Consider the following 26,073-nt stretch of genomic DNA (forward strand, 5'->3'; position numbering starts at 1 on the left):
GTCGGCATCTGGATATCAAGGCGTTGGATGGGGTTGCTTTTCGCCAGCGACGGGGATCAATAAACTATTAATAACTGCAAAGGCTGCAGGAGAGCTGTGTAATGCGGTTTAGCAGCTGGAGTTTACTGGCACTGACAGTTCCTCGGGAGGGTAAGTAATTGCATTATTGAAAGGAGAAGCGTACGGGAGGTAAAGGCACCACCGAGAGCAAAAACCCACGAAGCGTGGACATTAAACGCCTGCGAAATGCTGCTGTTAAAGGCTCAGCACTGGACGTTACAGACCGCTGGGCAATGAAACGGCTGTAGCAAAGTGTGGCAGATAGAAAACATCAAAAGCCCAAGCTCCAAGCAAACCCAGAGCATGCTTCGATTGATATATTATCTAGATTCTTTATATATATATATATACATATATAAAAAAAACAGGAGAGGAATTGATGTGCAAAAAAGATTGGTGCCGCTGGAGGTGGAAACGCTCATGCTGCCTGCAAAGGAGCCGCTTTGCTGGCTGGCAGCATCGTCCCGCCTCACCGGCCGGCATCATCCCACCTTGCCGGCTGGCAGCATCATCCCGCCTTGCCAGCCAGCATCATCCCACCTTGCCGGCTGGCAGCATCATCCCGCCTTGCTGGCCGGCATCATCCCACCTTGCCGGCTGGCAGCATCATCCCGCCTCGCCGGCCGGCATCATCCCACCTCTCCGCCTGGCAGCATCATCCAACCTCACGGGCAACATCATCCCACCTTGCCGGCTGGCAGCATCATCCCGCCTCACCGACAGCCTCATCCTGCCTCCCCAGCTGGAAACATCCCATCACAGCAACAAGGATGGGGGCAATTCCCGCACGGAGCACCCGGCAAGCCACCTCCAGCTTAAAAACTCCCTCACTTTTCCAGGCAAACCCAGGCGTGTGCCTCGCGGGGCATCCCCAGCGGGGGAGACCACGGCGCTGGCTTGCTGGATCCTTTCCGAAAGCCCCTGGCTGCCTTCCCGTGCCTCCTCCTCGCCGTGCGAGCCCCCTGCCAGCACAAACGAGCCCCCGTCGAAGTGAACAGTTGCTTGGCAGCTCCTTTTAATGGTCGCGATGCTTTCAACTAAGCCTCCGCCATCTGTTCCAGCCTCTAATTACCCACGCACGGAGCGGGAAATCATCCACGCCCTTCGTTAGCGGCACGCAGGAGCGGTGCTGGCGGTTTCGGTCCCCATCAAGCTGGGGAGCCTCTCCATCGCTGCCCCTCGCTGTGAGGGACAAGCCCTTTGGGTTTGTGCATGGATTTGGGTGTAAAATCATCCTAATTGGGGCACTTTGAGGCTTCTGCAATCGGTAGGGACCAGAAACAGGGGACCCCCAGCCCTGCAAAGCCAAAACGCTGCCTGTCGTGTCCTTTGCGTCCTCTAAGCATGCTGGAAATAAAGAAAAAATTATATAGATATTCATAAAGCAGTGCCTTACTCGACGAGGGTGGGTTTTTAATCAGAGGAGGGGAAAAAAAAGCCAGGGTTGGATATCTCCCGGCTTTGCTCTTCACATCTGAACGGGCAGCGTTCAAAGCCGGTATGAAAAGAGGCAGCCCCGGCAGCCCTCTGCGCCGCGCAGATAAGAGCCGCGCTGCCCGGGATAACGCTCCGTGGGACGGCCCTGACGTGACCGTGCCATTACAAAGATTACAAAAAAGCTGAAAAGCCAGAAGGATAAAATGAAAGGGCGAGAAAACCTGAGTGGAAACAGCTGGAAAGCGACTGACCCATCACCAAACCCTTCCCAATATTGCTCCTCTTCTTCACCAGAGCCCAAAATAAGGCAGGACCCCCCCCTTGCCCCCCCAAAAAAAGCATCAAGCCAATGATTCAGAAAACAAGCTCTTTTCATACCCTCTTAGAAACATCTCCTTTCTCCCCAGGCGTGTTGTTGTTTTCCTCTGAAAACAACCGCGTGAAAAGACTTTTACCGCCAACATCCCCAGCTCCATGGATGATTTGCCGGCGCCGTGCTGACGATTACCGATGCTTTTAAGTGCTTGGTCCTAGGGCGGCGAAATTTTCTGCTCGCAAATTCTATTAGTTCTACAATACGTGGTGAAAGGGAGAAAAAAGGAGGTTTCTGAGCCAAAAAAAAGCACCTGCTTTGCCTCGCCAGGATGGTGCCATGTCCTTGTCCCTTGCTCAAGGGATGCTCGTGGTTGGGATGTCTCGTTCCATGCATGGGGGGATATTTTATTCTGGTTTAATTCCCCGACTTTCCCGGTGCTCTGTGCTAGAGGAGAGCAATGGCTAAATCCAGCGCCGAGCAAAACTGCTGGGTTTATGGCAGGAAAGCAAGGTTGCTGAGTTAGGGAATGTGTAATCCGTTTGTGAAGCCGCCAAAACGTCTTCTAAACAATAATTAGTCGTGTCAGAAATTTGTACAACATCCGAGGGAGCGGCTGAGCGGAACCTGTGCTACATGGGAAAATAGAACTCCAGGAGTAGAGCAGTCCCTGAGCATCTCCTGAACATCCATCCCCCTGAGCAACCTCTGATCACTGCCTGAGCATCCTCCGAGCATCCTCCGACCCTCCTGAGCATCCTCCGACCCTCCTGAGCATCCTCCAAGCATCCTCCAAGCATCCTCCGACCCTCCTGAGCATCCTCTGAGCAACCCCTGAGCATCCTCCTGAGCAGCCTCTGATCATCGCCTGAGCAACCTGAGCAGCTCCTGATCTTCCTGAGCATCATCTGAGCATCCTTTGAGCAACCCCTGAGCATCTCCTGCGCCTCCCCTGAGCAACCCCTGAGCATCTCCCGAGCCTCCCCTGAGCAAGATCTGTGCATCCTCCTGAGAAACCCTTGAGCATCCCCTGAGCATCCCCTGAGCAGCCCCTGAGCAGCCCCTGAGCAGCCCCTGAGCAGCCCCTGAGCAGCTCCTCTCCAGCCCTGCTTTCCTCCTTCATCTCCACCCTGTATTCACATTTATTCCCATGCAGCCATCCAACACCATTGCTCTTGCTTGTAAAAAAAAAAAAAATAGCTCTGAGCGTAGCAGAAAAACCTGCAAAAACACCCCCAAAATTCAAATTCCAAAGAATTAGAAAGAATTTCACACTTGCACACACGCTCATCTGACGGGACGAGCCATGCCGAGCCCTTTTCAACCCGTACGCGGACATTCGCAGGTGCAAAGCATCGCATCACCTTGAGGCAACAACTGTATTCTCCCCACCATGCACAGAATTTTTATTACCCCACGCTGGAAAAAAGGAGCTTCGAAATCCCATTAACAAATTCTAATTTAAAAAGGAAACAGAGAAAAAAAAAATGTGAAAAATAAATACATCACCCCAGCCTTTTTGCCTTGAATTAAGTCTCCCCCTGACATTTTTTTCAGGCTCCAGTTTTGTTTTTATAACACCAGCAATAAAGCAAGTGTGTAATTAGTAATAAAGCTGACACTCCTGCAAGTGATTTCGCACTTGGAAGAAAAGCAAAGACAAGCTTCCACACCGCCTGTTTTTTATATATATATATACACCTTTTATTTTTTTCTCCCCAAGCCTTGTTTTTCTCTGCCCGTTTTCACCCCTGGAAATCGCCATCGATGTCACCTTTTCCCTAGGGACAAGCAGGACCATAGGGACAGACCTCGGATATTTGGTGACAGCGCATTAAGAGACGACAATTTCTTTGCAACGCAACACAACCCCACCGACAGCCAAAGAGGACACACAGAGTGTTGCTATAATACCCTCAACCGCCCCAAAATGGGGACCAAATCCTAAAAACAGGCATTAAAAAGCAGCCAACATGTCAAAGGAGGTGACATCGGGGTGACTTACCGCACGGTGGACTGGTAGACCAGATCCTCCCTCTTCCGATAATTCTCCATGTGCGAGAAATTGGTGGAGAACATGGCATCGAAGGTGAAGATCTTCTGCTTGATGGTGCCACCGTCGGTGACCTGCAAAAAAAATAAACCTCTATGAGATGCCCGCAGCCACTTTTGCAAATGCATGAGCAGCTTTGCACCTGCTTTTTAATTTTTTTAAAAGATGTTTAATGTTTTTAACATTTTAACGTAAATATTTTTATTTTTAATATAATACTATAATTTAATATATTTTTTACTATTCTTATTTTTAATAGTCTTATTAAGATTCAATAAATATTATTTATTTATTATGAGCCCGCCGAGATTAAAAGCAAAACCCGCACGTTTCTGTCCGGTTATCACATCGCCAACTCCTACCTCCAGCCGCTCGCTGGGGTTGTAATTTTTAAGTGGAAAAAGGCTCTTTTTAGGACCGGGGAGGACTCGGTTCTTCCCTGCCTTTAGATTTATCTCCCCCTCTTGCGAGGAGCAAGGTTTAGTACAAAATTAAGGAGAAAAAGGCAGAGGAAAGCAACGCAGATGGGAGATGGGCGTTTTGGGACTCAGATGGATCCATCAGAGGGTTAGAATAGTCTTTTTTTTAAAAGGCCAGGCACAGGAGAAGGGGATTTTGGGGATTAACCCCCCAAAACCAGCATCTCTCGGGAGGAGACCCCACTCTCCCCACCCAGCACTTCTCTCCCCGCTTGGGTAAAACTCAACTTTGACTCCAAATTTTCTCTTTTCCCCCCTTTTTTATCACAAAAAGAAAGGGGGGGGTGGGAAAAGCTGTCACTAAAACCACCTCTTCAAATTTATTCGCTGAGGCTGAGGCTTTTATTGCAAAGAAAATACACGCTGGCACGGACGCGGGATAAAGAACCGCAAGAAGAATTATCGGAGTTGTAAATCTCCGGCCTTGGGAACGAGGGGAAGTTTTCAAGGACGCGTCTGATTTTTCCCGACTTTTATTTACGCCCTGGGGTGGGTTTAGGGAGAAACCTTGGAGCTGCTCCCGGATCGAGAAGCTCTTCGTGTATCATCTCACAGGGTTTTCTAGGGATTATGTTGGGGATGCAGCAGAGCGGTTGCTGCGGGGCGGGATGCTCAGGGGAAGGGGATGGGGAGCGGTGGAGGTGATGCCCATGGACCGGGAGTTTTGCAGCCGCGGGTTGCCCAGCACATCTGGACAGATGTGGGCAAAGCCTCGAGCCAGATCCGAAGAAGGGAATGGGAAAAATGCAGCTCAAAGCATCGCTCACGTTGCCGCTCACCCCCCCGGGACCCCTCGCATCCCCCCGAGGATGCACGGCAGGGAAGATGCTGCAGCCCGGTCGCATCCTCGGGGGATTACAGGCAGTTAATAGGCTCCTATGAAAAGCCGCATAGAAAATAGTCTCTCTCCAGGGATTAGACCTACTTTCAACCTTTTATCTGCACCCTGGGGTCAATTTTTTTGGAGAGGAGCTACATATTAAGTTGTTGGTGAACCCCATGGGGGTGCAGCAACGGCCAAGCTCAGTGCTGGAGAAAAAAAGGATGATAATTCAGCAGCATCCGATGGCAATTGCCCCTAATTATGTGCCCACACCAAAGGGTGGGAGGAAAAAGGGCACGGGGAGAGGAAAAGGCACATTTAAAGCATCGGAGTCGAGCTCAGGCAGCCTGAGGCTGCCTGCTGCATTATTTATAAACTCCAGTAAAAATCTTATTCCTGACAAAAACCCGGCGATTGCCACTGCGCAGGGAGACATTAACCTGCTGCTCCTTCCCGCCGTCGCGGAGGCAGCCCCCTCCTGCCTCTCCCCCGTCGCTCTCACCTCGCCGGCGACCCGGCGGTTTGCTGTCCCCAAAATACGCTGGCACCATTAATATTGCTGGAGCTTCTCGCTAGGATGCTCGGTGGGTTAGATAAGCATCCGGGAGTGATGGATGAGGGCCCAAGGGGATGGGGAGGAGGGATTTTGGAGGACAAAGTGGGTTGTAAAAGGACAGGAGGTCTCCATAGCACCCTGGGGCATCGCTGGGCTCTGGTCCGGACTCTTTCAGCCATCCTCATCCTGGGGCTGAATTTCCACCCTTTCCCCAAGCAAATGCAACAAGCACTTGCTGTGGCAAGAGGGAAAATACCCTAAAGGGGCTGCAAGGGGTGGCTGCAATGCTTAGCGTGCTCATGGGGTAGCACCGGGGTTTGCAGCGTCCCACATCGCAGCCGCGGGGAGAAACGCGTCATGCCGGAAAACCCTGTTTAGCTTTTTTTCTGCCTCCCACCCCAGCTCATTCGAGCATCTGCATTTAGCTCAGCTGGCTGAAATCCCTCCTCCTGCCCTGAGCTTGCTGGACCACTCGGTCCTACCTTGCTCAGAGCCACCCAAAACACTACCGGCATTAAATCTGGCTTCCAAAAATACAAAGTAGTTGATTTATTTGCCTAAATCCGGATGGTTTGATCCCAGAATGAGCACCATGACCCATCTCCATCCCCCAAAGGACAGCACCCATGGTGGTACCCGCTCTCCAGCATCGCTAAACCACATGCACGATTGAATCAATCCTGCAAGGGGGGTCGTGCAATTTTGGGAGGCGCAGCCTGGGCTCCCCGCTACCTCCCCGGAGCCGGAGCGCTGCCCTCGCCCAGCGGTAATAGAGAGCTCAATAAACTGTGCTGATGCTTGTGACCTTCTCTCCCTGCCTGAGCATGAGGAATTAAAAGACTTCCCCATGCTGACATTTAAATTATCATCTCAGAGGCACAGAGACGACCCAGCCGGCGTGTAGATGAATGGCACGAGCCAGACCTCTCGCAGTTACCGGCCCGAGATCTCTCCATCAGCAGCTTTGCTCAGATTTTAGAGAATTTCTCCACAGGTGTAAAACTCCAGAGCTTTTCCCTAAAGGGGAGCGGCTTTATAAATCAGAGGCACAACCTGCTGTGAATTGGGTCAGCGTGAAAATTTGGAGAGGGCTGCAAATTTCTGGGACATGCTTTCCAGGAGTGAGAGGTAAAAAGTAGCATCCCAGCGCCTCCAGCCCGCGCATCCCCAAATTTGCCAAGGCTCTGGGCTTTCCCAGCAGCATCGTACGGCGTAGGAAGGGGATTGCAACCGCTTCAGTACGTCGGGTGCCTTTTGCTTGGCTCCTTCACCCCGTCTTCCCCCTCCCCTGGAGCCGGTGCTGCTACGAGCAGTGACTTTATCACTGTCACCAGCAACATTTCCCGCTTGGAGCCACGGCGGGAGCTGCCGGCCGGGGCTGTAACGTCTCATTTCTCCTAATGGGCCATGGCAGAGGAAGCCCCCGCGGGGACCGCGCTTTGTCACCATCGATCAGGCGGCTCCGAGCGGTGCCGCCAACATCTGTAATGCATCGGCCCCTGCTTGCCATGGCTGCGGGTTTTGGAGCCCCAGGGCATTTGCCGGGCAGGGACCAGCCCGACGATCCCCTCGATGGAGCAAAACGCTCTGGAATTCCCGTGCACCGAGCCAGGAAGCTGAAAAACAAGAGGTGTTGCACAAAGGATGGGGAGAACGGCAGATGGGATGAGGGGGACCCATGGGGTCATGGTGTACGTCCCCCCACCTGCAAAGGCCATGTTAATGGGTGCAACAGAGAGAAACACTCATGCATGGGTGCTACAATAAGCAATACCCGTGCACCATGGGTGCTAGGGGGAGCAATGCCCATGCATCACGGAGAGCAATGCCTGTGCACCATGGGTGCTACGGAGAGCAATGCCTGTGCACCGTGGGTGCTGTGGAGAGCAATGCCTGTGCACCATGGGTGCTACAGAGAGCAATGCCTGTGCAACGTGCGTGCTACGGAGAGCAATACCTGAGCACCACGGGTGCTATGGAAAGCAATGCCTGTGCACCATGGGTGCTACAGAGAGCAATGCCTGTGCAACGTGGGTGCTACAGAGAGCAATGCCTGTGCACGACGGGTGCTATGGAAAGCAATGCCTGTGCACCATGGGTGCTACAGAAAGCAATGCCTGTGCACAGGCGCTGCAGACAGCAACACCAGCCCCGGCTCTGAGTTATTCTCCTTCTTGCTAATTAGACTGAGCACCAAACTCTAATTAACTGAGGCAGAGCAACTCCCCCCGGAGCCGAGGGCTCCCCTCCGTCCCCAGCGCTCGCTGCTGTACCTCCCCAGGCCAAGCCCCCGGTCCCCACCGGGCAGAGGGACGGTGAGCGTGGGAGCGCTGCTCTCTGCCGGGGAATCATGCCCGGCCCTCGCCTGCCACCAAAAATCTGCAAAACACTTTTTTGCAATTACCATCATCTCATCCGAGCCCCCGGCTGTGTGTACAGGCTGGCTGCTGCCGGCTGCCTGCTTCCCCCGCCGCTGCCAGATGTCTGTACAGAGCCAGAACAGAGACTCGGAGGATTTTCCCTCCCTCGCCTGCTTCTGTATTATTTTTTTTTTAGAGCTCTGCACTGCTGCAAAAAGTAATTTTCTCCCTCCCCATCCCTTGCCGCGGCGTGGCAGTGACCATACTAATCAGGTCTCGAGTGCGACCCCCGAGACGCCTGCGACGGAGGCAGCTAACAGCCTGACAGCTCCGCGTCTTCCCGGCCTCATTACAACCTCGTTTGCAAGGATACCACCACTCTCGTCCCCTGCAAGGGTTTTTGGGCACTCGCCTAATGTGCAAGGGGTTCGGACCGATGCTTGCACATGTTCTCGGGCAAATCGCACCTTCTGGAGATGAATTTACCGAGGAGGGGGGCGGTTGGATGTTAATTAACACCTCTGCAGATGGTGCGTGTTGCTGTTTATGCTGTGAAAAAGCCCCTTTGCTCATCCCAGATCTCCTCGAGTCTTCTACATTTCAAGCGACCCGGAGCGGTGGCTCATGCTGAGGGATCTTCTGACCCGAGAAAAACATTGTTCCTTGCTGCCACCCCTGCTCGTGTCCCTCGGGCACGGGGCTCCCACGGGAGTTGCCGGAGAAGGGGTCTGGGGGGTGCCCGTTTGCAGCACGGCGCTTCTCGGTGGGGTTTTACCTGCCTTACCCGTGGTAAGAAGTTCCTTTGCACCTCACAGCCTTCAGCCTCGGTGTGCATGCACCCCAACGGGTTATGCACCCACCCCATGGGTTGTGCACACTCTCGCCAAGTTATGCACGTGCACTGATGCGTTATGCATGCAACTTGATGGGTTATGCATGCACGCCATGGGTTATGCACGCACCCGACGAGTTATGCACCCACTCCATGGGTTATATGCACGCTCTTGACAAGTTATGCATGCACACCAATGGGTCATGCATTCACCTCGACGGGTTATGCATGTATCCCACGCGTTATCCACCCACCCCATGAATCACGCATGCACCTCGATGGGTTATGCACGCTCCTGACAGGTTATGCATGCACCTTGATGGGTTATGCATGCTCCCAATGAATTACACATGCACCCCAGAGGTTATGCACCCACCCTGCACCCCGACAGGTTATGCACACACCGTGATGGGTTATGCATGCTCCCAATGAGTCATGCATGCACCCTATGGGTTACGGGTGCACCGTGATGGGTTATGCATGCTCCCAATGAGTCATGCATGCACCCTATGGGTTACGGGTGCACCCTGATGGATTATGCACACACCCCATGGGTTATGCATGCTCCTGAAGGGTTATGCACCCACCCTGTGGGTTATGCACCCACCCTATGGGTTATGTACCTACCCTGTGAGTTACGCATGCACCCTGATGGGTCATGCGCCCACCCCATGCCCTACACCAAACTGCTGCTAAGTTTGCTGCCGCAGTCCCCTCCTTTTGCCTTCCCCCCCTGCAACTCGATGTGCGTCCCTGGTGTAGCTCTGCATCCTTAAATTCAACGAGCTCACTCTGCTCGCTATAAAATAAACCGAGGAAAACGGGAGCCCCAGTGAGTCCCAGCAACCACCCCGCTCCGCTGCTCCGGTGCCGCACACAAAGGTGCTGTCAGGCTGATTTACAAATGGTATAAATATAACTCCGCGGCCCCAGCATCTCCACCCCGGCTCGCCCGAGACAATGCATCACCTCCTGCACCGGGGGAGCCGCAAAAGTCTGTGAGTGAGACAAGATGGGGGGAAAAAGGGGGAAAAAAACCCTAAAATCAGGAGGGAATTTGGGAAATCCCGAGATGCTCTATGAAAATCCCAACTTTCTGAATGCGGGAAGCTCCCTGGGCAAGGAGAAAAAGGGAAGGGGGGGTAAAAAAACTGGAAGAAAGGGGGATTTGCAGTGATAAAAATAAAAGCTGAGTTATTTTTTCCCCTCCTGCTCTCTCCGTGGTTTTTCGGAGCGTAATTTGCTCGGCCGCCCCGGCGCGTCATCCTCTCACCGAGGGCTCCAGCATCCCTCCGCGAAGGGGGGGATTATGCAAATCCAGCCCCAGCTCACGAGAAAGTGGGTTAATCCAATATTACCGAGTGGAAAAGCGAAGGAAAAACCTGGTGGAGATGGCAGCACTGGTGGAAGGAGCACCGTGCAAAGAGCCTCCTCCCCAAAATAAAGGGGAGACAAAGCCAATTGCAACCTGCAGTTTAGGTTTCGGGCAAGTTTTTGGTTTATATTTTGATATTTCTCTGCTTGCATCCCCTACACACCTAAATACCCATATTTATAGCAAACAACAGCCAGGACTTGATGGAAATACTCCTGTGCATGCACCACGCTCTGGCAACTGAATACATATCAGTCCAGAGAGCACCTTTTCCTATTTATAAACCCGCCTGGATGTGAAGAAGAGCTTTAAGGCAGAGATGCTCCTTGTTCAGGGAGCAGAAACAAGACAGTAAAACCAAGAAAAAAATATCCTCTGGCAAAGGGCTGATGCCACCAGCCCAATGAGCTCTTTCTTTGCCTCCTCCCGAGGAAACGTGCAAGCAAAGAGCTGAGTTTTTCCCATTCTGGAAAACTTCAAGTTTTCTCTGATCAAACCAACGCGGGGGCTTTATTTGTGTTTGGCAGCTTATCCTGAAATTCCCTGGAGAAAGCCAAAAGTACTGCTCCGCACCGTTATACCTGAGGCTTGACCCAGGCTCGGTGCAGGTGGGAGTGATGCTGGCAGGGGGGAAAGCTACAGCCTCCAAATCCCCCCTCCCCAAATCAGCCCAGATGCTACAAATCTTGCGTTGCTCCAGGTCAGCATCCCACACCCCTGGATGTTTTGGGGACAGGGACGGGAAGGGGAAAGGTTTTTGGGGGAGGCTCAGTGCTGAGCTCTCCCGTGACGAGCCCAGCCCTGCTCCCCAAGCCCCCAGCATCCGCAATTTTGCATAATTTCCCCCACAGCACGAAAACCACCCTCTTTTTTGCATCATTTCACACCCAACATGCAAATCCTCTTTGCACAGCGGTGCTGACCCAAGCCCCCGCCTCCCAAACCCCGACCGGCACCAACCCTCGGTGCAAAACCCCCAGCACCGCACCGAGCCTGCCAACCCCAAATCCACCCGGAAAACATAACAAAACGCCTGAAGAAAGCCTTATAAAGCCCTCAGGATGATTGCAAAGCTATTTTACACCTCTCCCCCCTCCAGGTTTTCAAAGGCCAGCCTGCCTGCCTGCTTGGCTGAATCGATATTCCCATCAGCGAGAGCACCGTCTGCCTCGCTCCGCCATCCAGCCTTGACCTTCTGTTGTACAGGAGCAAAGTAGCCAAGTGGCTTCGTATCCCCGTCCCCAAGGGCAGGGAGGAGGCACCGGCGCCGCTTACCCGGTACCAGACGATCTCCCGCATCTTCCCATCTGTCTTGAAGTTGCATTTCAGGGTGACGGCATCTCCCACCACCACGGGCGGCAGCGGCTCGATGCTGACCGTCAGGTAGGCTGGAAAAGTTAAAAAAGGGAGAAAAAGAGATGTGAGCTGCTGAAGAAGGATGGGGCAGGGGGTTAAAATACTGTTCTCAAATGGTTTTATGGTATTCATAGCTCTGCTATGGGGAGCAAACACCAGCTCCATCCCACATAGGGATAACCCATGGGCAAGCCCATCAGCGTGGCATCTTGCCCCCTTGCAGCGAAGAATTTTGGCTGCTCCCAACGCACCAAAAAAGCACCAGCTGGGGAAAATCCTTCTGACCTTATTCACCAGCTTACGGCACCAAAATGCAAGGACCGACCATTTCGCTGCTCCTCTCTCCAGCTTTGCAAAACTGACCGTGTTTGCCCAAATACACACTGGGTGCCCAGATTTTGCGGCTCGCCTTGATCCCCGCACAAAGCCCTGATCCCACCAGCCACCTTTCCCACCTGCAAACTCAAGCCCATCCTTTCCACCGAGATACTGGTTTTGACTTTGTCTCCACCATTATTTGCCCCACACGCGTTCTCTCCCCATTGCAGATGAAGTTCCTCCACTCAGGCTTGCTTTAAAACCCTCTGAATTACTCATTTCTCACAGGAACGGGTCCAACAGATTAATCAGAGGACATGCAATGCCCAGCCTGAGGTTTTACAGCCCAGCCTTGGCCGACAGCCTGCTTCCTCCCCATCTCCCCCATAGCTGGATGCAGGATTTGTCCTCGTAGCAGAGGGAAAAGCAGAGCACGGGCGGCTCCATCTGGCCGTTTTCTCCCCGTTTCCCCTCGATTTGCTGCAAAACTATTGCAGGAGCATGGAGCAGCCAGGGTCAGGAGGGCAGGCAATTGCATTTCTATTTTAATTTCCTCTATTTCCTCCTACTGCTGGAAGATACCGGACTGACAGCCCGGAAGATCCAAGCCTTTCTTTAGCATCCTTGCCCTGACCGCACTGTTTGACACCATCTGCAACCAGGGCACCCCAAAACAGCCCTTAACCCACTGCAAAAATCCTTTTTTTTTTAATTACTGCTTGCATCAGGTGGAAAAGCAATGCTGAAAAACCCCAGAGCACCTGGAAAATGGGAGCAGGTTTGGAAATGGGGCTACAGAAACTGAGGCTCCTGAAGATCCCCCAAAAGAGGGAAAGGTGATTTTCTGTGTCCCGCAGCCAGCGATTCGAGGCTCGCATCACTTGTAAAACAAGTTGCCGGTGTTTTTGCAATAAATCTCAACCACAACCTGCAGGAGAGCACGCTGCACGCACACGTGCCTGCTGCAACAGCAAGGCAGCGTGGCCCGGAATATTGAGCACGGGGCTGTAAAATTCAAGAAACCCTCTTTGCGCTGCTTTTTTGGAGGGGCTGCAAAAGCGGGTTTGCTGCTGCAATCAGCTGGATGCAAGGAAATTTGGAAAAAAGTGCATTTTTTTTGGTGGCGGTGAGTGCTGGAGAGTGCTTTGCAGCACTGCACAGCGGGTGCATGGGAGCTAGCAATGCCAAGCAGGGATGGGGGCTAAATTAAAGGCTGTTTTCAGCCCTGAAATGGTGCACAGAAAGATGGGGTTTAATATTGCACCTTTGCAACCCCAGCGCGACGCCTCTCTCCTTGCTGACAGTGACCCAAATCCCCGCCAGCAGCCACGCTCATTCGGGGCCGGCTTCTTTCCAGCCTCTCTCCTCGCCTGGACAAGGTTTATTTTAGCACGCTAAAGCGGGGATTAATTCCTTGCGGCTGCCAACGCAGCACGCGGTCCCCTCGAATTCGGGGCTTTGCAGATGTAGAGAGGCAATGGGAGAGGGAGAAGGAGGGATGCGAGGAAGGTCAGGCGAGGTCTCGCAGCGGGTGCCCCGATTCCCCTCGCTTTGCTTTTGACATTTCCAAAAGCAAGATGAGCAACAGGCACGAAAGCAAAGGGAGGGGGATGAGCAAACGTTTTGCAGCACAGTGGCATCTGCCCAGAGGAAATTGGGGATGGATCCGCGCCGGGGACGGAGGCTCCATATGTGTGGAAAAGCTCTGTCTGTTCATCAACCAGCGTTGGGAGCCGCCGGGCGAGATTACATCTCCCTCCTGCCCCCGGCACAGATCAACAGGGCGATTAAATAAAGCCGGCGGCAGAACCAACGGGTGACAAAGACAGAGCTAAGATTGCATTTTCCCTCGCGCCCGCGAATTATTGAGATACAGGAGTTCCCGGCTTGTAACCGCAGCATCTCCGGATGGCTTGCCATCCCTCTGCCCGTAACGTTGCGTTTCAGACCCTGTGCATGGCAATGGGAAGCTGAAGCATCCCCATCCCAGTCCAGCCAGGCATTTTGGTGGTGCTTAGACCATCTCCGGATGGTTGGTGGCTTTTTAAAGTCAAAACCAGCCAAGCTTGGGCTGGCCCCAGCCACCCACCTCCGCTCACGTGCAGCAAATGCATTGGCACAAGCATTTACCTGAGCAAATCCCCCTGCAAACACATCCCCAACCTGCCTCTTCCAGACAGCTCAAAAAAGCCAAATTAGGGGTTTTATTTTTGCTCTGTTCCCTCCACTGTGCTGCAAAACCACTTTGAGATGGCAACAGGGCTGCAGCCCACCAGCTCCCACCTCTACACCTGGTAATTCGGGCTGGGCTGTGCTGGGAGGACATCTGGTCCTTAGAAATAGTGGAGTATAACCACGGGATGCTTCTGCTCTTCTCCTCCAGAGCAGTTCCTGCACAGCAAAGTCGAAACTCTGGAGCTCTGTGATTTATTGCACCGGTGCCGGGGGGAACGGGGACCCGGCAGAGGGCTGATGCCGGAGCCCCAACGGTGCCTGGAAGGGGAGGGAAAGCAAAACCCCACTCGCTTGAAGAGCATCAGCTGCCCAAATTCAGAGCAAAATCACCCCAGAAGATGGGGAAGAGGAAGAGGGAAAGAGCACGAGCGAGAAGAAGAGCAGAGAGAAGCAGATGCGTGGTTCCCGGAGGAGCCAGCCCCCCAAATGCTAAGGATGTGTGTAGGGGAGGGGGAAAAGCAAGGAAAATACAGCCAGGCACCGAAAATAAAGCAGGAATCCAGATGGAGCCGTCCAAAACCTGCTGTTTTGCTGTGGTTGACATGCAACTCTCCTCCCTCATCTCCCTCTTCCCTTTGCTTTCCGACAGCGGAGGACGGCGAAGTGTCACCAGTCCTCAAAATCCCCAGTTTGGTCCCTTTTTTGGATTTACTGGGGAGAAGAAACCAGCGGTGACAGGTATTGCTGAATTTTAAGGACTATTTAAACAGGGTTGAGCATCAGATTTGCATCTCCAGAGGAGGAGCCCAACCCAACATCTCCATCATCCTCCACGTTAGCAGCATCCCAAAGGCAGCTCTGAATCCCACGGCTCCTCTCCTTCCCCTTTGCTCTTTTTAAATAAGACATATTTCATAGCGAAAGCTGTGCCGGGCCACCCTCTGATTAGATTCTGACCTATGGAAATTCAGCCCTCTGATTAGATCGCATCCCTGGAGAGAAAAGAATATTTTTGCTAGCGAGCGGTGGGAATTCTTGTGACATCCAGTTTAAGGAAGAAGAAAAAAAAAAAAAAGGAGGGGGAAGGGAGAGAGAAATGAAATGTCCTTTTAAATCAGGAGTGACACATTAATAAAAGGAGCACATTGTAACATGCTCAGCGCTTTCAATTACAAAATAGCTGCGAGGGAGGAGGCAGGTTTCACCCCGGCGGTGCAGGCGGAGGATGCGGCCGGATGCTTCCACCGAGGTGCTGGCAGAAAGCCCCGTTTCTGCCCCGTTTGAGCATCCCATCGGGGATTTTCGCACGTGAGAGCAGCGAATCACTCCATGGAAATCTCTCGGGATGCAGCATGTGTGACTGAACCCTCCAGAAAGGCTGAGGTCCCCCCGTCCTGTTGAGGAGAGGAAGCGAGAGAGCAGCTGGGTGGGCAGCTGGCAGACACCCAAAGGCAACCCACCGCAGCACCCCGGGTGCCCTTGAAAACCTCAGGGTGATGGAGCCTTTCAGCGTGTCCCAGCACTGCAAAGCAACCCCTCCATGTCTTCCCTGCATGCCTAGATTTAAGCTAAATCTAAATTAAATATTAATCTATTAATATCGACCGGTGCTGCTGTTCCCTGATTTCTCACCTCCCACCGCTTTTCAAAAAGCTAACCTCAAGCTGAGGCTGGGCTTTGCCCCTTCGGCACACGTCCCCAAGGCTCAACCTGTCCCCACCCTTGCATTAGGGGACGGTCAAGCGGCATTTCCAGGGATCAGAGCCGAGCGATGCCTCGGGATGGAGCCAGAGGAGAGGACACGTGGGGACGCAGCTGCCCCATCTGCTCCCGCCACATCCTCCCCATCCTTCAGGTGCCGACACGTCCCTCTCGGCAGAGGCGACGGGGAGAGATAATATTAACACATCATCATTTTAATCAGCCCATGATTAGCGGGGCTCATACATAATTCACACCAATTCCTCCACCGCCTTCCGGAACTCACTTTTCCAAGCAGGGGCCAGGATGGTATTTCGGGGTGCAAATACAAGGAGGAGGGGGGGAAAAGGGACCAGCCCCCTCCCCCCCCCCCCAATCAGCACAAAGCTGATTTTGATCATTTTGCAGGATTTAAGGCATTTGCTGCTTGAGGAGGCACTTTGCCCCTTGCAGAAGAGCCAGCTGGGAAGCTAAAGGATTGCAAATCACCCCCCCCCAAAAGTGGGGACTGATCCTGCTCCCTGTTCTCCACTGGAGGAAGATGATGGTTGGCACAAGGGGAGATCACCGGTGTACAAGGGTTCACGGCCATGCGTGAAGCCCCGGGGACACGGATGTCACCCGCTGTGCACCAGGGCTGAGGAGCATTAAGCAAACACGCTTTGACTTGCAGCACTTTGCAACATCTTGTTCATTAAAGATTAAACGCCAGCAGTTGCTCCCATTCCTGTAAGCACAGCAAATACCTTCTCCCTCCCTCCCTCCCTCCCTCCCCAGCTCCGGCGATGCCTTATTTATGATATTCCAGGACGATTTACAATTATAATGTGTTGCTGCCTCTCCTTGCTAACCCGGGAGGGCTGCAAGGGGCAAGAACTGGCAAAGGATTCGCATCTGTCCCAATTCAGAGTGGCCAAATTTTGCTGAATCTTGAGCTTTTCCTCCTGGAAAATTGCTGCACTGATTTTTTTTTTTTTTTAACTGGAGGAATAAGTGTTTTAACACAGGTTTAACAACAGCGAGTGGAATGGGATGTGACAGATGGAGTCAGCATCGTACTTCCAAAGGAGACAGTCCTTTTGCAAGGGAAAAAATGGGTTGGGGGGAGCCCATTTGTGTTTTTAAAGGCATGAACTGCTTGACTTCTGCTTGAATTTCCAGCCTTTCCTTCCAGAAAACCAAAAGCTGAGCGCCAGCAGGGCTGAGCATCCCCAAATCCACCACTGCCCACCCAAAAATTGGACTGGCTTTTGCAAAATGGGTCTGTTTTGTGAAATAAAGACACGAAACCCAGCACCACCCGCCGCGAGGAAGAGCCCTGCTGGCAGAGAGCAAATTGTATTAATACTGTGTAAATAGGATATTAACAGGCCGACCAAACAATTAAGAGCTGGTAATTAAAATTCATCTTCCTTCACATCGCAGTGTATTAAAGTACAAACATTTAATTAGATGCCTCTTACCTCACCCATTTGCATAAGTGGGAGGAAACACTTTGCAGCTGTACCTCTAATTATTCTTCATGGGGGTTGCTGGACCAAACCGGCCCCTAAATCCTTAGGTATTGCAAAGCCAGGGAGCAGACGTATAGAATATATATGGGATTTGTATAGAATATGCTTTGGTACGCTTTTCTCTAACTAAATAGGATGCAATGGGGATGTTGAACCTGAGAGCGCCTGTGGACGTGTCTTGTGTCTTGTTAGCTCTTTGTAATGTAAATCAATAATTTTAATCAATACATTGATTGAGCGCGGCCGGTTTGGCCTTTTGACCCCTTTTAAATCAAGATTAACTGAGAAAACCACTTCATCGGGTCTGCTGGGAACAGAGAGACCCTAAAGGGTCTGCTGCAGTTAGGATTTAATGATCAAAATCTGTCAAAACTCTACAAAATGATGAGGTTTTTAAGCTTAAGTGGTCAAAATTTATCACCATGTCCCAATCCAAAGCTCTCTGCTTTGTTTCAGGGTGTATAATGAGAAAACCAGAACCAGCTTCCAACAATTTCAATGCTGGTGACAAAATCCAGTTGCGATGGGACTTCTGAACACTGTCCACAGCTTTCCTTTTTTTCCTTAAATCCTGGATTTCTCCTGGAAAAAAAATACCCTAGCCAAAAAGAAATAAAGCCTAATTTTGTGCCATGCCATGGTACCCAACATCACTTGTGTGCAGCCGTCTTAGCATCATGGAGAGCATCTTCAACACTGTGCAATCACGTAAGGGCTGCCCAAAGAGTTATGTCAATATGTCTTAAGAAAAATCAATTTTTAGATCAGTTTTGTCCTCATTATGAACACTACAGCCATTTTTACATTGTTAAGGGCAGAGATTGGATCTTATATAGCAGCGCCTATAGCTAAGCCCTGGTATGGTGCAGCACCACCACAGGCTGCAGAGAAACGAAAACCGAGGCTCAAAATGGATCACGCTGGGCTAAAAACACGTTACAAATGCTTTGGCTCAGTGGGGTTTTCATGCACAACAGCACAACCTTGGCACAGTAAATAACCTCGGCCACAGAACGGGAGAGTTTGGGCCACTTTGGGCATGCAAATGCAATGGGTGATTTGGGTCATGGGAGCCTTGTGATGCTGCGTCGTCTCCTTCTCCCTCTCCAACATCCGTCTCCTGCCCCTTCTCCATCTCTTCCTTCCAGCGTTTTCACCCTTCCCTCTCCCATTTCCTTCTATCAGCTATTCAAGCACCAGCTCTATCCATCACCAAGCACCAGCTAATAAGAGAGATGTAAACACCAGCTTTATACAAGCCTGTTGCCACCTTTGGTGCGTGTCTCCCGACAAACAAATCCGTGGCAGATAGAGCCATTCATATCAGCTACGCGGCTTGGGCACGGACCGAAACAAAACCCGCTTTAACGTCTTCATCACGCCTTTTCTAAGCGAAGGCTCATCGGCAAGGCTGTTCCAGCTCATCGGAGCACAAGATGAGAAAGCCCATTTCTAGCTCAGCTCCTTTTACTCACGGCGCCAAGTTAGTGCTTGTACTACATCTCCGTCAAGGCGTTTGCCTGAAATCCTCAGGAAATCGGTCGTTCCAGTAAAAAGATGGAAGTTTAGAGGCAAAACGGCCGGAGCGTTCGGCTGGAGCAAGCTCATGCTCTGCTACAAACACCCAGGATGACCTTGGATGCATCATTTGGATGCTCAATGGATCCCTCAACGTAAAAATCAAGCGATTTCTCAGAGAGAAACTCAGAGACGCAACGCTGGTGGCATAAATCCTGAAGTCACGAAGCCAAGGTCCGCATCCTGCCCACCCCGAGAGATGTGAGCCACTGGGAAGCCAAACCCACCAACTACAAAACAAGAGATGCTCCAGGTGGTGGTGAAGTGCCAATTTGAGGGTGAATGCAAGAAAAAGGAGGTTTGGAGGGAAGCAACAGTCACTGGACAACTGGGAGCAGTAGGATTTTGGGGATACCTTACTGGGATGAATGGGAATTATCTTCCATTTGGGTAATATTTCAACACCCCGACGGCTGAAGACTGACGTTACCTCTAGATGAGCATTTCTCTACATGCACACACATGGAGAAAGACCAGACACCCAACCAAAACCAACAGCCACTTAAGAAACACCCACCGAACCCCAAAACCCCATAAATCAACCCCCAAAAAGAGCAGTCAACATGAAGAAGATGGGTCTCAGCACCTCACGCAGATTATCAGTAGGGCTGTGCTTGCTGCATTGATAAGTCTTCTTGATATATCGTATTTCATTAGCTGCTACCAGGCCCCCCTGCACAGCCTGGGGAGCCACGTACATAAATTATAGATTGAATATTTATCTCCCGCTGCCGCGCAGACGTGAAGTATGTTTAGCAGCATTTACTCTAGCGCAGTAAAGTTTTATTTATAATTTCTCCCCCCTAGACTGCCGGCGTGCTCAGCGCATCACCGTAAAGCCAACGGCTTACGACGCATGCCTCCATCTCCTAACGATGCTGGGGGGGAGGAAGGAGTATATTTTACTACTGCATCTTCACAGTACTGATATTGCCATTAAAATATAATGCTTTAGCGCAGCGCTGAAGCACCCAGCTGCGGTTTATAGCTGCTAAAATTGGTGGCCATGACCTGTGATGGGTCGTTGGGTTTGGTTTTTTGGAAGGGAAGGATGTTTGTCATCATTACGTTGCTCATCAGTCTTGTTCCTTTATCCCCATTTAGGGGTTATTTAAGGATTTGGCCATTCTGGGTGGGTATTTTGGGGGTTTTCAGAGTCCTAAATGATGGCTTGTGCCAGAGGAGGAGGGAACTGAGTCCGGCAGAGCCAAATTCCCCCAAAAACCCAGTGGCATCACTGATTCGGAGCAATGGCTTTGCCAGCACCTCTTGGCCTCTCCCCAGCTGTGCAAGCAGCTGCTGGTGCCAAAACGAAGCCCAGAACACACCTGGGTCAACCAGGTCAACCTCAGATGCTCTGTTTTTTAAATGGAGATCGTGCTCTTCATTTGCACGTATGCATATATGCAAATAGGGGCTGATTGCCTGCAGCACAACCTGCCATTCGTGCTGCTCGAAAACCCCCGCACCACCTATTTAAGGCAGATTCCTCTAAACCCAGGCTTGCTTGCACCCCAATTTTATTCCCATCCCATGAGCTAACACCAACAGATTTTGGCAAAAACGAGGTGTAATGTGTGGGAGATGCCACCCATCTCCATGCACATGGTGTTGCACCAGCTCTAAGTACTCAGCCCTCCCCTGTTGCCCCAAATTTTCCCTTCCCCAATTAAGCAAACCCAGTTCCCGCAGGATTTCTCGCTCTCCTGCAGATTTCCTCCATGGCAGCTGGATTTTCCTTAAAGCTTTCCACCCAAAACTGCTGCCACCCTCCAGCCTCAACTGCAGAGGAATAATTCCCTCCTGCACACCACTTCTGCTAATAACTCCCAGGAGAGATTTGCTTTCTCCTTTTCCTAATAGCTCCTCATTGCAGGTCCTAATTAACCTCAAGACCTGCTAAAACCCCCCAATTCTTTCTTATTTTACCCTGTTATCGCTTTACCAGCTCTCCCCCATGCTGCACTGTGGACCACTCCTCCAAGCACAGTAATTGCAGGTATTTCCATGGAGAGTTGCAGCAGGGTCTTGTCTTTCCCCAGCAAATCCCAAGCTCGCCGGATGAGAAATTTTCCTACAATCCCACCGTTGCAGAGCAGGAGTGATCGCCAGCCATCGAATTCAATTCAACGGACGGTGCAGCATCCCCCCAAAAACCTTGCAATAGAGCATGATACGTCCCCAACGCCTGGGCACGATGTGGGTTAATGCTTGGGGCCAGGATGCCCAGGTACCCTGCAACCTTAGCAGCCACCCCAGGGCTTGTGCATGCTAAAAATTCACACCTACTCTGCTTTTTCATTATTTTTAATCAAGCGGCATCATGGCGAGGGCAGCGGGATCTGCTAATCTCCAGCAACACCCCCCCTCCAGTGCAGATGTGGGGTTTAATCTGGAATTAAGTGTGGCAGGAGAAGGAGATACCATATTGTAATCCTGTGCTGCAAAGGATTGGAAACGGGTTTTTTTCCCCATCAGCAAATGCCCAGACCCTCTTTTCCATCAACAGGCTCGGCTTTCCATCCTGACACAGAAGAGATTCATAGAATCGCTTAGGCTGGAAAAGACCTTTAAGACCATCAAGTCCAACCGTTAACCCAGCACTGCCAAGTCCACCACTAAACCATCTACCTGTCTTTTAAATCCCTCCAGGGATGGGGACTCAGCCCCTGCCCTGGGCAGCCTGGGCCAGGGCCTGACAGCCCTTTCCGTGAAGGAGTTTTTCCTAATACCCAACCCAACCCTGCCCTGGCGCAGCTTGAGGCCGTTCCCTCTCGTCCCATTGCTTGTTACTGGGGAGAAGAGCCCAACCCCCCCGGCTCCAGCCTCCTCTTCTCCAGGCTGAGCCCCCCCAGCTCCCCCAGCCGCTCCTCCCCAGCCTTGTGCTCCAGCCCCTGCCCCAGCGTGAATGCATGCGTGACGGCGCTCAGGATCATCTGCTCCATGACCTTCCCCGGCACCGAGGTCAGGCTGACAGGCCTGTAGCTCCCCGGATTCTCCTTCCGACCCTTCTTGTAGATGGGTGTCACATTTGCTAACCTCCAGTTGACTGGGACCTCCCCGGTCGGCCAGGACTGCTGATAGGTGATGGAGAGCGGCTTGGTGAGCACCTCCGCCAGCTCCCTCCGTGCCCTTGGGTGGATCCCATCTGGCCCCGTAGACCTGTGGGTGTCTACGTGGTGCAGCAGGTCGCTGACCATTTCCCCCTGGATTATGGGGTCTTCATTCTGCTCCCTGTCCGTCTTCCAGCTCAGGGGGCTGGGTACCCCCAGAACAACTGGTCTGACTATTAAAGACTGAGGCAAAGAAGGCATTAAGTACCTCAGCCTTTTCCTCATCCTTTGTCACTGTGTTTCCCCCCGCATCCCAGAAAGGATGAAGATTCTCCTTAGCCCTCCTTTTGTTGCTAAGGTATTTATAAAAAACATTTTTTCTTGTCTTTTATGGCAGTAGCCAGATTAACTTCTAGCTGGGCTTTGGCCCTTCTAATTTTCTCCCTGCATCACCTCACAACATCCTTGTAGTCCTCCTGAGTTGCCTGCCCTTTCTTCCAAAGATCATAAACTCTCCTTTTTTTCCTGAGTTCCAGCCAAAACTCTCTGTTCAGCCAGGCCGGTCTTCTCCCCCACTGGCTCGTCTTTCGGCACATGGGGATGGCCTGCACCTGCAAGATTTCCTTCTTGAGGGACGCCCAACCTTCCTGGACCCCTCTGCCCTTCAGGGCTGCCTCCCAAGGGACTCTGTCAACCAGGCTCCTGAACAGGCCAAAGTCTGCCCTCCAGAAGTCCAGGGTAGCAGTTCTGCTGACCCTGCTCCTTACTTCTCCAAGAATCAAAAACTCTATCATTTCATGATCGCTATGCCCAAGACAGCCTCCAACCATCACATCACCCACCAGGCCTTCTCTGTTCGCAAACAACAGGTCCAGCGGGCGCCTTCCCTCGTTGGCTTCCTCACCAGCTGTGTCAACAAGGTCTCTTCCACACGCTCCAGGGACCTCCTGGACTGCTTCCTCTCCACCGTGTTGTATTTCCAGCAGACATCTGGTAAGTTGAAGTCCCCCACGAGAACAAGGGTTGGTGATCGCGAGACTTCTCCCAGCTGCTTACAGAATATTTCTTCTGCCTCTTCATCCTGGTTGGGTGGTCTATAACAGACTCGCACCATGATGGCAACTATATCATAGTTTTCCAGCTGCACAATGGCTTCCAGCTCCTCCTGTTTGTTGCCCATGCTGTGTGCATTGGTGTAGATGCACTTCAGTTGGGCTGTTGATCCCGCCGCCTTTTTGGGGGGAGAAACATTGATTCCTACGTGACCATTCTCAGGTGCTTCCGTGGTTTCCAACACATCCATAACCCTTGCGTCTTTGCTGCCGCATGGATCTCCATCCCCTACCTCCACTGAGACGGCAGACCGAAGGACCTTGCTAGCATGCCATCCCTCAAACATCAGCATGCTGTCCACAGGCTTATCTCTAGTAAGCCTGGTTTTATCCCTTTCCCCCTTCAAATCTAGTTTAAAGCTCTTTCAGTGAGCCCTGCTAACTCCTGTGCAAAGATCCTTTTCCCACTTTGAGATAGGTGTACCCCGTCTGTCACCAGCAGGCCTGGTGTCATGTAGACTGACCCATGATCAAAAAACCCAAAATTCTGCCGGTGACACCAGGCTTGGAGCCAGGTATTGATCTGCTGGCTCTCCCTGTGCCTTCCCTCATCGTTCCCTGCGACGAGGATAGAAGAGAACCCTACTTGTGCTCCCGATCCCTTAACCAGTCGTCCCAAGGCCCTGAAGTCTCTCTTGATTGCCCTCAGACTTCTTGTTGCAACTTCATTGCTGCCTACCTGAAAAATCAATAAAGGACAGTAATCCGAGGGCGGTACCAGGGTAGGAAGTTTTCTCTGTGCGTCCTGTTCTCCATCAGCCAGATCCCTTCTGGCATCTCTCCCTGTGTTGGCATCAGGAAGATGCAACATCTGGATGCTGCCCCCGAGCACGAGGGATTATGGAAAACCTCACCTGGGATCAAGGGTCTCATTTCCACCAAGCGCCGAAAGCGCCGCGGAGCAAAAACCATCCCGGACATGCAATTCAGGGGTAAGCAAGCAAATTATTTGTACCCAGCCTTGTTTGTTAGAGCCCCAAACCAAAGCTGATGGATTAGATACAGATGTTGAAACCTGGGAAAAAAGATGCTGAGGTCCTGGCAGAGCCCGATCCACTTCTTGGGCGAACTGGGGAGGGACCTGCCGGCAGCAGCCGATGGCTTTGCCGCTGCTCCATCGGGGTGAGGATTACGACACCGGGAATTAATTATTTGAAACCACGGCTCATGGCGTTAATCTAGGCTGGAGCATAATCCCAGCCAGAGCTAATAAGCAGAGCTGGAAGCAGCAGGAGGCTGCTTGAAGGATGCCTTTTGGAGCGAGTCCCGCTCCGTGCCTCAGTTTCCCCACTTGTAAAGGGTCTTGCTTTCCCCCTTGCAAACCCATCTGAGATCCAGCAAAACTCCCATTACGGAGTAACAGTGAGGGGTTATTAGAGATGCTACTCCTTGGAAAAATAAGCGCAGTTTTGAGTTTTCCCATTTGAAATTCCACAATCCTCCCCTAAACCGTGTCTTCTTCCAGCTTTAGTGGGAGATACATAGGCTTGGGGTGGGCAGAAGGGGGAAAAATAATTAATCTCACCAAAGAACAAGTATAAGGACTTAGGTTTAGATGCTGCCGTCGAGTTTCCCACCAAGTTAAGAGTCCCAGCAAGGCGCCGGTGGGGTTTTGCTGTGCCAAGGTGGCCAAAGTAGCCCAGGAGAAGTAGGTGACCATGACCCAGATGATGAATTTGCTTATTTATTTCTCTATTTGCAGGAAATCCAATTAGTCCATATTTCTGATTGGTGACAAACAGGCAGCCATCGATTCTCCCCCTCCCTCCCTGGGTGTCTGCCGTGAGCGATCTCTGCCTGTGCCATCGATTCCTGCACCAAGTAACTGGAAAGGGATTATTATTATTATTATTAATTTTTTTTTTTGCCATTTTCCTTCTGAACAACTTCTCCAAAGGCACAACCTCAGGCAGAGGAAGGGGGAAAATAAAGCCTGGTGCTAGACAGAAGTCCCAAGTGCTACAAAATCCACTTTTTTTTTTTTTTTGCAACTTAGGGAGTGATGTGCAGCTTTTTACCCCCAAAATGACCTTGGGGGAGCCTGGGGCAGCCAGGTCAGCCCTGTCGTTAGCTGAGTTGGGTGCTAAAAGCAGTCAAAGCCACCTGCTCCTTTCCTCCACTGCTGCAAAACCCTCTGGGCTCGCACGGGGAGCGCTCCGGAGGCAGCCAGTGTCTTCTACTGGTTGTATGTGGGGGAAAGGGATGGAGAGAGGGATGGAGAGATGGAGGAAGGGACAGAGGAAGGGATGGAGGAAGGGACGGAGGAAGGGACGGAGGAAGGGACGGAGAGATGAAGGAAGGGATGGAGGATTAGAGGGATAGAGGGAGGGATGAAGGAAGGGATAGACCGAAGAATAGAGGGATAGAGGGATGAAGGAAGGGATGAATGAAGGGATGATGGAAGGGATGGAGGGAAGAATACAAGGATGGAGGGAGGGAGGGAGGGAGGGAGAGAGCAACAGAGGGATGGAGGGAGGGAGAGACAGAGGGTTCGGTTGATGGGACAGACACCTGCATACCCTACATTATAACAGACACAACCTACAGGGATTTCCAGCTACAGGCTTTGGCACTGGCCCAGAGACACCTCTCCCAGGCACCAATTTGGCCAAGGTGAGGGGCGGCCACATCCCAACCTCCCCCTCACCCCCTGGCACGGGCTTTTTGCCCTTTCCCTCGGTGCCTCCCCCCAGACGCAGCCTCCAGCCACTGCCTTTTCTCCTCCATCTCCACTATCCCCCTCAGCGCTTGCTCTACAAAGCAAGATTGCTAATTTGAAGCTACCCTCTTCTCCCCGATTTACGCTCCGTGATTAATAATCCCTTTGCTCTCTCAGTAATGCTGTGCCGCTAATAAGATTAAAACATATCTCCCTCTTACAGCACCGATTCATAACGCTGATTTACCGTTACTTCTCCGCTCTCACGGAGAGGATGCACATGGCTGTTACCTTAATCCCTATCCATCTCCACACCATT

At 51.9% G+C, this 26,073-nt stretch overlaps 1 protein-coding gene across 1 annotated transcript in view; it reads right to left on the reverse strand.

Moving 5' to 3' along the window:
* Positions 1-26,073, reverse strand: part of IGSF21 (immunoglobin superfamily member 21) — a gene marked incomplete at its 3' end in the record, with an annotated part of 41,497 nt that overhangs the window by 5,696 nt on the left and 9,728 nt on the right. Inside the window, exons 2-3 of the mRNA XM_082328747.1 lie at positions 11,564-11,676; positions 3,816-3,937 (exon numbers count right to left, since the gene is read on the reverse strand). Of these exons, the coding sequence (XP_082184873.1) occupies positions 3,816-3,937; positions 11,564-11,676 (235 nt within the window). The remainder of the gene's footprint in view (positions 1-3,815; positions 3,938-11,563; positions 11,677-26,073) is intronic.

The sequence above is a fragment of the Platalea leucorodia genome (assembly GCF_965183815.1).
Source record: "Platalea leucorodia genome assembly, chromosome: 17".
In the NCBI taxonomy this organism is placed as follows: domain Eukaryota; kingdom Metazoa; phylum Chordata; class Aves; order Pelecaniformes; family Threskiornithidae; genus Platalea; species Platalea leucorodia.